Here is a 12,500-nt window from a genome sequence, read left to right on the forward strand (position 1 = left end):
AAGGAATGTCACGGCCGGAACGGGGTTTTCCCACAAATCCTTTATAGAGCGTATGTTGTGTTGTTTGCGTGCGTGATTGTGTATAATGCAGTCTTCCATTATGTGTTGAATAGAATGGGGTGAAGTGTTACATCCTGGGCAGTTGTCCTCAATTCGGTCATCCAGTCTATTCTGGTAGCTTAGATGGGCTGGGTGGTTGCCGCACCGCATTCTGGCAGGTGGACTCTGTCCTTGCGTGGGAGAGAGGGTTCAGAGTGATGGACATCTGGCAGGCAGCAATGTGTTATATTTTTGTGTGTTAATGGAGCAGTGAGTGATATGATTATGAATATGTTTCCGGAGGCTGGTATTTGGTGGTTTTGGAGGAAGAGAAGATAGTATTTGTGTGTGATATAGATACTTGGGTGTTATTTTCTTATGTTTCTTAGTGTCTGGGTGTTCTGCTATGTAGTGTAGCGGGTGTGCTATGTTTGTGGAGGCTGCAGCAAGTGTTTGTGTGCCTCTCATGTCAAAATGATCCTTGACTTTGAGGACTTTTGTTTCATAGTGTAGAGGGTCTGTAGGCGTTGTATTTGTGCAGCCTGTAATTGTTTTTAGAGCGTTGTTTTGTATGCTCTTAAAGGTGTTGAGGTGTGTCTCACTGAGATTAGGTGCCCATGCAGGACTCAAATAATTCATCACTGAGCATATGCATTGACTGTATATTGCAGTATTAGTTTCTTTGCTTTATCCAAATGTTGTTCCAGTGATTGATTTAAGTGTGTTAAGTCTAGGTGTGCATTTATTTTTTCATGTTTGACGCGTGTTATTTGAATGACATGGATGTATCATATATTACACCAAGAATTTTCAGTGTGTGAGTGTGTGTGTGTGGGGGGGTATATTAGAGTCATTTTTATATAGAGACGAGATATGTATTTGTGTTCTTTTGTCCAGTTGGTGAGAGGTGTTTCTGTAGATTTGGTTGGGACTACTTTGAGTCTGTTTGTAATGAACCATGCGTTGAGTGTATCAAGGTATGGCTGTTTTGTTTCTGCAGCTTTGTGTGTGCTATAATATGCACAGGTGATTGTTATGTCGCTTGCGCAGGAAGAGATTTGTATTTCTGAGGTGTCTTGTGTGGGTATACCATACATGTATATGTTTAAAGAGTGTAGGGGATAGAACTGAGCCCTGTGGTACTCCATTCTTAATGTTTCTGGTGTGTGATGGTTGGCCATTATATGACACATAAGCATTCCTGCCTACCAGGTAATTGGCCAGCCATCTTTTGGTGTTATTGTGCATGTCTGTATTATATATTTTGTTAGATTGTGGCGGGGAATAACATCAAAAACTGTACCAATGTCTAATGTTATGAGAACTGTTCTATGATGGGGCCTATCTGAATTAATACCATCTGAATTTCTTTGTGTGAGGTTTATCAGAAGAGTGTTTGTGGAGTGCAGTGGCCTAAAACCGTGTTGTGATTCAAGAAGGGGAATATGTGGTGTGATGAGTTGAAGTATGAGGCGTTCAATGAGTTTAGAGGTGGTGCAGAGAAGTGTGATTGGGCGGTGCGATGTTGGAATTGTTGGGTCTTTATTGGGTTTTGGGGTGGTGATTATTTCCCCATGCTTCCAGATGTCGGGTATAGTGTTGAGTGAATACCTGTAGTTTGCAATGTTTGTGAGTGCGTATATACATTGTAGTCTAATTTGTTTTAGGTGGATGTTACTTATGTTATCAGGGCCACAGGCGGATGAGTGCTTAAGTTTATGCATTATGTGTTTTGTTTGACTGTCTATGAAGGGTATATAGTCTGAGTCTGTGGGAAAGTCTTTCTTACGTCGAATAGTGCGTCGGTCGTCAGGGTGAGAGGTGAGAGTGGCTTGTCTTTTCAAAATGGTTTAAAAGTGTGTTTGTTTGTTGTCTGTTTGAGAGTAAATTATCTGTTGTTGTGGTTATTGCTGCATGAGAGAATGTTGTATTACTGCTGGATAGTGTAATACTGTTGAGTGTTTTGTACAATTTGCTGGTGTTTGTTTTGTGATCAAGCGTATTGACAAAAATTTGCCAATTTTGTTATTCTGTTCGTGTATTTTAATGGTAATCACACTGTTTAGTGTATATATTTGGTCTGCTATGTTTTGGGGGATAAGTGTGGGAGTATTGTGTTTAAGTGTATCTCGTTGTCTGATGAGGCCTTCGATTTCTGGTGTGAAGTTGGGGATGTGTTATTTTTTGTTGTGATTGGTGTACTGTTAAGTGTCTCAAAATGTTGTTCTGTCTCTTCAGTAAAAGCTTCCTAGTTTGATCTCTTGTAATTGGTGTACGTGTGTCTGTGGCCAACTGGGATGCATCTTGTTTTGGTGGTGATGATGATTGAAAGGTGGTTAGATCCCTTGGATCTGACCACTCTCCATGAAGTTGTAGGGGTTAGGCAGGGAGAGCAGAAGGTGATATCAGGAGAGGAGTGGGTGTAGAGGGCTTGGTGTGGGATATGTGTATCATTTTGTATGTTGTTTATAATGGTCAGTGAGTCAAGTTGAGTCTACATATCAAGCTTTCTGTATGTGTCAGGGTTGTCGACATACCAGGCCGACGACTTGGCGTTGAAGTCACCACCCACGATGAGGTTAGGGATTGTGGCTAGTTGATTAAGTTGAGGCCTGCAGGTGTTTGGAACTGTGGGGAATGATTAGGGGGATGTATATGTTAACTATTGTCGGTGTTGATTTGTTGATTGTACGGATTAGAATAGGTTGGATTTCTGCAGTGTTAGCTGTGGTAGGTAGGAGGATTTTGGTTGTAGCGCTTGTGTCCACAAAACAGATGGATTTGTGGATCAGGATGATAAGTCCACCACCATTGCCGTCGGTCCGGTCTTGTCTAATGGTGGTGAAGTTGTGAAATTAGAGTGTTTTGTGTGAGTGTTTTAGTTTTGTTTCTTGTATGATGGCAACGTGCATGTTGTGCTGTTTGAGGAAATGTTCTAGTTCGTGTTTTTTTCTTTGATGCCATTAATGTTGTGTTGTAATATGTTGATATTGTGTTCTGTATGTGTTATATGTTGCCTTCCGGGGTTGAAGTATTGATGGGGAAGGTATAGGATCTGGGTTAGAGGGAGGGAGATGTGTGATTGGGAACAAAGGAGGGAGAGGACTGATAGAGGACAAGGGTGGGGTGAGACTGGGCGTGGTAAGGGTGCAGGCTGCGGATGGAAAGGTGGGAATGAGACATAGACATTAAATGCTGACTTGAAGGGGCGTCTCGATATCTTTGGTACTGTCTTCAAAGAATCATGGGCATCGCTAGAATAACTTCGCATCAAACCAGAGACTGTACTTTGAGACTCAGCCTAGACCAGTTACCAGCATAATTTGTTAACGTCAACTCCAGCTATTTGGGCAAGTGACACGTTTCCCTAATGAGACAACCCTCGATAGAGGAGACGGAGGGGACACCTAAAGAATTCTTGCCGAAGGCAAGATGACATGAGCATTGAATGCTGACTTGAATAGGCGTTTCGATGTTTCTGGTACCTAAACAATTCGGAGAATCACGGGGTATCACTGGAATGACGATATGTCAAACCAGAGATTGTAATGTATGACTCAATATAGGCTTTCTCTCTCCTTCTCTCTCTTTCTCCTTATCTATTTATCTGTCAATCTATCTCTCACGCCTTCTCTCCATATCTGTCTATCTGACAGTCAATATATCCATCTATCTGCTCTATCTATCTATCTATCTATCTATCTATCTATCTATCTATCTATCTATCTATCTATCTATCTATCTATCTATCTATCTATCTATCTATCTATCTATCTATCTATCTATCTATCTATCTATTTATCTATCTATCTATCTATCTATCTATCTATCTATCTATCTATCTATCTATCTATCTATCTATCTATCTATCTATCTATCTATCTATCTATCTATCTATCTATCTATCTATCTCTCATTCTATCTACATATCTTTTTTCAATCTATTTATCTATTCATCTATCAATTTACCGACCAATCCATCTATCTATCTCTTTGTATATTTATCTATCAATAAATCTTTCAATCTGTCTATCTATCTACTTACCTATCTACCTTTTTATTTATCTATCTACCTGTTGATTATATCTAATCTCTCTATATATCTACCTATTTATCCATCTATCTATATATCTGTATATCATTCTATAAATTTATCTATATACCTTATCATTCATCTATCTACAAGTCTATCATATATCTATGTAATTGTTTATCTATATATCTATGCACCGTAGCAGGGTAGATCAAATGAAAAAAAAAAAAAAAAAGGAATTCTTAGAGCTTCTGCAGAATACAACTGATGGACTCCCTACATGTGATCATATGATAGTCATAGGCGATTTAAATGGTCATATCGGCACAGATAGGACAGGAGTGGAGAATATCATTGGTGCATATGGTATTGGAGAAAAAAAAACGTAGAGGGCGAGAGAATAATTGATTTCTGCACAAGAAATCATCTTTCGGTAATGAATACTTTCTTTAGTCACCAACGCTCTCACAAATGGACCTTGTATAGATGGAACAGTGTCGCAAATGACTATACTGATAAATCTATAATAGACCTGTTTTAGTGCGAGACAAAAGAACGGTAAGAGACGTTAAAAGCATTCCATCCGCTTCCCTTGACTTCGACCATCGTTTAGTCATATGCAAGCTATCCGGCCTACGACCAAAGAAGATGCAGAGAGCGATACGCAACCGAATTAAAGTAGAGGAATTTATAGAACAAAACGCCATAGACGGATTCCAAATGCTTGTCGTAGAAGGTCTACAAACCATAGCATTGACAGATATACACCAAGCCTGGTCCGAATTGAAAATCAACGGCATTGCTGAAAACACTCTAGGGAACTCGCAAACTGGAGTGACAAAAAAGAAATTAACCATCTGGTGGAACGAGGAAGTAAAGAATGCAGTTAGAGACAAGAAAAAGACATACAGGCAATGGATGAAATGCCGATCAGAAGCAACGAGAAACATCTATGTGGCTGCGAGAAACAAAGCGGAGCAAATATAAAGGATTGCCAAGCAAGAAGCATGATACGACTTGCTGAAGATCTGGGAAATGACTTCAGCAACGACAGGAAATTGATATATTTATTAGGCAAGAGCTATAGAAAGGATACAAAACTGAATATATCATCAATCAAGGATCAACATGGAAAATTCTTGACAGACTCGTACAAAGTTAGAGAAAGATGGGGAGAATATTCTCTCAACTGCTTAATGTACAGTGGTGGTATGATGATGAAAATGAAATAGAAGGTGAGAACTACAATATTGAGTGCGAACAGAAACAGGAAGAGGAACCAATATCTTTCGAGGAAGTTGAGAGAGCAATGAAAAGGATGAAGAATAACAAATCGCCAGGTATAGATAACCTCCCAGATCAACTTTTCAAAAAAAGAGAACAATTGAAGGCACGGATGACTGACATCTTCAATCTTGCCTGAGAGAGTGAAGTTCCCGATGATAGGGAGAGGCCCATTATCTGCCCAATCCATAAAAAAGTGACCTGCACGACTGCAAGAAATACAGGGAAATATCCTTACTACCTCATGTTTGCAAGATCTATGAAATAATTTTGGAGAGTAGACTGTAAGGACTTTTGAAACACCAACTGAGTGAGAGCCAGTCGGACTTCCGACCAGCCAGAAGCACCATGGATCCCATATTTACATTACACATGATTATTGAAAAGTCATGGTAATAGAACCAACACCAATATCAGGCATTCTTGGATCTGTAAAAAGCCTTTGACTGCATCCCAAGGCAAAAACTATGGAGAACGCTCGAATATCCTGTTTATGGAATCCCACCAAAACTCATAAGAGCAGTGAAGAGCCTATACAATCAGGCTTATAATGTAGTGCGGACAGTAGTAGGAGAGGGAGAATGGTTTGAGGTCAAGAGCGGCGTCAAGCAAGGAAGCGGCCTATCCCCACTTTTCTTAGTTATATTCAAAGATGTGGTGATGAGTTTAGCGCAAGACGAACATGAAAATCTAGCCACAGTGGCATATGCAGAAACTATCGCTCTTATAGCCCGGTCACCAGGCGATCTTTAATATTCACTTTAGAGATGGGATACAGAATTACAAGCAAAGGATATGAAAATAAGTGCTACTGTAAATTTTTCTTTAGGTGGATAAATCAAAGACCACAAGACCTCTTGAAAAAGTCTATTAGTCTAAATCACACCAGCAGAACTTCCCGGTCTGCTTTCCACCTAATGACTGACAGCTCTTCTCTCTGTTGGTGGAATGCATCTGAAAAAGCTGATATCAGCATTTTGGACAGTTTTCAGGTTATAAACAGTTTACATTTCATTTTGGTGATACACGTTTTGGATATTATTTTGTTTTACAATGGTTGTCATTATAAGGTTGTATAGTTATTTCTGGTTATTTATCAATTATGGTTATTAGTCTAAATTGCGTAATATATTGCGTATGAGTAAAAGGTGTTCTAAGGAATCAGATGTATTTCACGGTTTGATCACGTGAAGGAAGAGATTAATGGTGTGTGTGTATGTATGTTCGTATGCATATTGCGGTGTAGTTTTCCATAGGTGTTGTAATATTGGGATTATGGTTAGATAATTCCTCCCTCCCTGCGAGAGGTGACTCTTGTCACCTGGTATAAAGAGCGGCGAGGGGGTTGTTAAATTTTCATACATACATGCATATATGTATATATATATATATATATATATATATATATGTATATATATATGTGTGTGTGTGTATACATATATGTATATATATATATATATGTGTGTGTGTGTGTGTGTGTGTGTATATATATATATGTATATATATATATATATATATATATATATAAAGAGTTTGACGCGATATCTGTTTTGAACCTTAGTAGGTGCTGAAGTGGTGTTAAATTGTCATTCTTTGTTGGGTGTGTTTTAATAGGTATCATGGCATACTCATTGCTCATCAAAGGGTGTTAGTTAATAGACTGGATTAACCACTCCGTTTTTTTTTTTTCTACTAGGGGTTACTAGGTTGGATAGAGTGAGAAATGAGGAGGTGAGGAGGAGAACAGGGGTGGTAAGGGAGCTGGGAGATAGGGTTGATGAAAGAGTATTAGGATGGTTTGGACACATGGAAAGAATGAGTGAAGAAGGACTAGTAAAAGAGATATGGAAGGGAGATGTATAGGGAATGAACATGAGGGGACGTCCTAGGATGAGATGGATGGATGGGGTGAGGGGAGCTTTGGTGGAAGAGGGGAATGTCTGTTGAGGAAGGACGGGAGAGGACAGAAGACAGGGGTGAATGGAGAATGGTTGTATATGGATGATGTTGTGAAGCATGAGGTGGAATGGGCGGGGGGATGGGGGGTGAGGTAGTATGTGTGAGCAAAATTTGACGAAGCCCGCGGGGATTTCTCCCCGTCTTCTCCTTTATGCATGGGGAGACGGAGAAGGTTGGGTCGCCGATTTAATGAAGCGGCCTTGCTGTGGATGTGCTGTGTCTTGCGACACTGCTTCTGACCCAGGGAAATGGAAAAGGTGCAGGGATGACCCGTCATCCAGGAGGTGCTAAGATAAGAAGGAGGGTGGAGGGGTGTGGAGTGTATTCAGGGATGGAATGGGTGGGAATGATTTTATGCTTTTTCCTTTTTGGCTACCTCACTTGTAAGGGGGAAAAAGCCTTGGTATATGTATGTATGTAATTCATTATACACTCGGTTTCAACTATTTTCACTTCTACCTTTTCTGGGAGTTTTTATATATATATATATATTGGGTCAGTTCTGTGATTGTATTTTGCCTATTGTCATTGGTGAAAAAGGGGTCGTTTCTGTGAGTTGCACTTTGGTGTCATCAAGGTCTAAAGGGGTTCTTACCTTTAGTTAAGATATTCAGAAGAAGTTTTCTGGTTTATGATTCTTTTCTGAAAGTCGGATTTTTGAAGTGGTAATAAGGTCAAATGTATGGAGGGTTCTAACATCCTTTGGTGAGTTATTCTCATAAGGTTACATATGGAGTATAATTCTATGGTTAAGATATGATACTGCAGTATATATATGAGGTTCAAATCTTCTAGCCAGTGCGTTTTAATGCACAAACATGTACTAATGTACAAATGAGTAGGAGCAGGACTAGGAGGGCGAAATAACTGAGGGATATAGGGACTGATGGGAGTGTGGGGGTGGAGAATTGCAGTGTGCCTATTATATTTGCTTGGGTGGTGTTTAGCAAGGCTACATAATCCTGCGGGTTTAAGGAAAGGGGAAGATTTTTGGGGGGTGTTAGGGGTATTGGAAGGGGTTCGATGGGATCGAGGACGGAGGTGAGGTTGTATCGAAGGATGTTGTGGTGGTGGTTGGGGTGAAATCTTGTGTCTTCAAAGAAGAGTTTGCATGAGTTGGGAATTGAGACAGGTCCACATATTTGTTTCTGTAAGGATGAGTTTTTTTTTTTTTTTTTTTACAGATTACTGAAACGAGTGTGGCTCGTGGGAAGAATAGGAAGTATTCTGTATTAATGTGTACGTGAAGGCTTTTGTTGGGGTCGACTTTTATGTATGTGTAGCTGTCTAGGTTGCTGGAATTCAATGTTATAATAATTTGATTCATACAGGTTAGTTCTGTAGTGCGGTAGAAACTGAAAAGGTAGGCCGGGCAAACATGGAACTTAGAGACAGCTGATTTGCATATGGCAATTTCGGAAGAGGAGGTGTATGAGTACCATTGGCCGTCCTCAGATTTCATAACTGTTGTAGGTTCTACATCGAGAGTGATAGTTGAGTTTTTGTAGGTGTATGGGAATGGGATTATATTCCAACCTATGATTTTTTTTTTTTTTTTTTGTGGGTCGAGGGGGATGTGTGCGTACATTGCATTTGTGCCTAGCGTTGTTTCAATGAGAAGGTAATATAGGTCTAATTGTTCGGAAGGGAAGATGCTTTTTGGGTAGGGGTTTTTTAAGGCGATGGAGAGTGTAGTTTTTAGTTTGCCTTTCGGGAGGAAGTTTGAGGTGTCCTTGGCGGCTGCGTCGACGATGTCGAGTATAAGTATATGGTAGTAATGTCTGACTATATCTATGTGGTCGCTTAAGTCGTTTATTTGTTCTATGTAGTATATGAACATTTCTAGTTCGTGGAGATGGTTAAACTGAGTAAAGGGATATTCGTGTTGTGAGTTTTGAGAGTTTAGTAGAACAAGCTTTCCCATCTTATTAAGTTTGGAGGCCATTTTGACTATAATGAGGTGAACATTGGTTATGTCATCTTCAGTGGCAATGCCAAATAGGAACTTAGAAAGGGAGCCCATGAAGTTCATGAGTCCTCTTTTATGTCTGAAGGAGGCATGGTGGAGTTCTGAGTTCTGAGTTGATGTCATGTCACTCCGTTCAATTGTGGAGAGTTGGAAGAGTGTTTGAAGGTGGTATGGAAGTGATCTGACATTGTACTCGTAAGTTTACGTATTGACTCTAGATCTGAGTGTATTTTCGCGATGTTGAACTCCATTTTTACTGTGATTGTGTCTCTAATGACCATTACCTGGCCTGGAGGAGCGACTATTGCTCCTGGATTCATCCTCGGTTGGTTAATGCCGGAAAGGGCTGCGACGAGGCATACGAGGATGAGAGGTAGGAGCATCCTGGAAGTTGGGGAGTGTGGTTAGGTATCTTATCTCTGGATTTTTTTTTTTTTTTATATATCTTGTTATGAGTATGATTTGGATATGATTCTGGTAGGTGAACACGATCCTGGAAGATGTAAAGAGAGATTATATAGTTGGGGAAAGGTTTGATGGATAGGGATCGTGATCACTTCCCACTCAGATGAGCATGACGTCCTGCCCTCTAAGGGGGGAGAATCTTGATTGGTGTAGCGAGTTAGCGCTTGGAGCGTAGTGTCATGTGAAAGGTGGGGGGGTTGAGGATTCGCGGTTGTGGGTGGAGGTTGGTTTGGTAGGACACCATGTCTGTCTAGGATGGAGTTTACGTCGAGTTTTGATTTGATTGGTTTTAACTTTTTTTTTCCATGTGCTCTGATGAGGGTGTCATCTTACGGGTCAATACGGTGGTAGTTATTATTGATTACCGTTTCTGCTACTACCAGGGGGCCGAAGAACTTTGGTTTAAGTTTGTTAGATCTGTTGTGATGTTTAAGCATGACAACATCACCTGGGGTATGAGACAAGGATCGAGAGTATTTATGTTGTTTGTTTTTTGTTTTTTGTTTTTCTTGTTTTAAGTTCTTTTTGACTTCTTTATGGATCAAGTGCATGGGAAGTTCTACGCTTTTTGCGTAGTCTTCTATGGTATAAAGGGGGAAGGGTTTTTCCACTATGTCATAAGGCATACGGAGAGGTTGGCCGAAGAGTACAAAGTAGGGGAGTTCTTCGTTGCTGAGTTTATAGAGCCATTTATGCTGGCTTGTATTTGTGGGAACTAATATTCCCATGTCTCACAAAGGCATTCTTTCAGTGGGCGGAGGAATTAGAGGATTTTTTCTATTTGTTCTCTCTACTAGTCCGTTTCCTTGTGGGTGGAACGTTGTGGCGTATAGCATGTTGATGTTTTATAATTTGGCTATGTTTTGGAGGACTTTGTTCTTGAACTCAGATCCGTTATCCGAAAGGATTTATACTTAGAGAACACATGGTCGACTAAGGCTTGGGCTACCGTTTCCGCCGATTTGTTTTGTAGGGGTATTAGTATCGTATACTTTGAAAATTAATCTACTGCGGTAAGGATGTATTGGGAACCTTGGCGGCTTGGGGATATTTTTAAAAGATCAATGCCCATAGTATCCCATGGTTTTGATGGAATGGGTACCTCTCCAATTTGAAGTGGGTTCGGGTCTGGTCCACGAAGCTGGTTATATGCAATGCAGTCTTCGATGTGACGGTTGATGTCGGTGGCCATCTTGGGCCAGTATTACGCCCGTCTAGTTTTTGCAAGGCATTTTTCTTTGCCTGGGTGGCCTGCAATGGGGCTATTGTGTACCATTAGGAGGATTCTTGGAATCAATGTGTTTGGGATTACTGCTTGGGTTGGAGTAGTGGTGCCTCTTTTAAGAATTCCATCCTTTAGATGTGATGTAATTCTCAAAGGGGTACAGGGGGAGGGGTTTGTAGGGTGGCTCCCATTTCTAGGTGGAGGATTACTTGTGACCAAGTTGGGTCTTTTCTCTGTTCTTCTCGGAGTTCCTGGGGGGAAATACAATTGGTGGTTGGAACTGTTATAATTAGGGGATTTTGCCTAAGTGCGTCTTATACGACGTTTGCCTTTCCTTTTATGTAGGTTATTCTTGGGTTGCATTCTAAAATGGTTATATGCCATCTTGCTATCTTAACTTGTAAGGTTTTTTCTTTGATAAATTCTGTTAAAGGTTGGTGGTCTGTCATGACTGTGATTTTGTGACCTAGAATGAGTTCTCGGAAATGTTTTAGAGCCCAGACTACTGCTAGAGCTTCCAAGTGGGTGGTGGAGTAGTTACGCTCTGCAGGGTTCAGTACGCGGCTTGTGTACGCTATCGCTCTATGTTTCCCGTTTGAGTCTATTTGTTGTAGGACTGCACCTATCCCTAGGGTGGATGCATCCGTAAACAGAAAGAATGCCTTTGTAAAGTTCGGGAAAGAGAGTATGGGCCCTTTATATTGCTGTCTTTATTTTCTGAAAGCATTCTTGTTCTTCAGAGTACCATTTGAAAGGTACGTTCTTACGTGTAAATTTGGTAAGTGGGTTAGCTAGGTCAGCAACATTTTCTGATAAAATGTCTATAATAGGCATCCATGCCAACGAAAGAACGGAGTTGATTTTAATTCTTTGGGCTGGGGAATTCAGCAATGGCTCTGATTTTGTCTGGGTTTGTGTGGATTCCATCTTTGTTTACTGTATGACCAAGAAAGGTGATTTCCTGTTTTAGGAATGATCACTTGTTAAGTTGGATTTTGAGACCAGCTTCTTTGATGGTTCGTAAAACGTACCCAAGGGTGTCAAGGGGTTCTTGTACAGCATGGGAGAAAATTATGAGGTCGTCTAGATAGACGAAAAAGTATTTGCCTAGTTTGTCTTTGCAAAGGCTATTCATAAGTCTTTGTGATGTACTATGGACATTTTTTAGTCCGAAGGGCATTCGATTATATTCGAAATGACCTTTGTCAGTACTAAAGGCTGTGACTTATTTTGACTCTTCTTCTAGCTCAATCTGCCAGAAGGCGGATTTGAGGTGTAGGGTTGAGAAAACCTAGTTTACTTTGCCCAGTGATTTGAGGACATCTGCCATGACAGGCATAGGCATACGACCTGGGGTGGTGTTAGTGTTTACTTTACGGAAATCTATGACTGGTCTAAAGAATCCATCCTTTTTAGGAACTAGGAAAAGTGGGGAGTTCCAAGGGTATTGAGAGTGTCTGATGACACCTTGTTCCAGCATTTCGTCTATATATTGTGTTACCAGATCTTTTTTGCTTTGAGGAATT

The 12,500-nt window shown here is 40.4% G+C and overlaps 2 protein-coding genes across 2 annotated transcripts; both read left to right on the forward strand.

Annotated features, from left to right (window-relative positions):
• Nucleotides 1-1,484: 1,484 nt before the first annotated feature.
• Nucleotides 1,485-5,059, forward strand: LOC143033459 (uncharacterized). Its single transcript, XM_076198932.1, has 2 exons — nt 1,485-1,630; nt 4,603-5,059. The coding sequence occupies exons 1-2, from the start codon at nt 1,485-1,487 to the stop codon at nt 5,057-5,059; spliced, it is 603 nt and encodes a 200-aa protein (XP_076055047.1).
• Nucleotides 5,060-5,704: 645 nt separating this feature from the next.
• LOC143033465 (uncharacterized) lies at nt 5,705-6,109 on the forward strand. Its single transcript, XM_076198946.1, has 2 exons — nt 5,705-5,748; nt 5,815-6,109. The coding sequence occupies exons 1-2, from the start codon at nt 5,705-5,707 to the stop codon at nt 6,107-6,109; spliced, it is 339 nt and encodes a 112-aa protein (XP_076055061.1).
• The last annotated feature ends 6,391 nt before the right edge of the window (nt 6,110-12,500 follow it).

Source organism: Oratosquilla oratoria, chromosome 2, assembly GCF_046742065.1.
Source record: "Oratosquilla oratoria isolate Oo_2021 chromosome 2, ASM4674206v1, whole genome shotgun sequence".
In the NCBI taxonomy this organism is placed as follows: domain Eukaryota; kingdom Metazoa; phylum Arthropoda; class Malacostraca; order Stomatopoda; family Squillidae; genus Oratosquilla; species Oratosquilla oratoria.

Coding starts and splice junctions, on each gene's coding strand:
- LOC143033459 (XM_076198932.1), top strand. CDS start 1,485: ATGTGGTGTGATGAGTTGAAGTATGAGGCGTTCAATGAGTTTAGAGGT. Junction 1,631..4,602: donor CCCATGCTTCCAGATGTCGG/GTATAGTGTTGA, acceptor AATCTATAATAG/ACCTGTTTTAGTGCGAGACA.
- LOC143033465 (XM_076198946.1), top strand. CDS start 5,705: ATGGATCCCATATTTACATTACACATGATTATTGAAAAGTCATG. Junction 5,749..5,814: donor ATGATTATTGAAAAGTCATG/GTAATAGAACCA, acceptor CTGCATCCCAAG/GCAAAAACTATGGAGAACGC.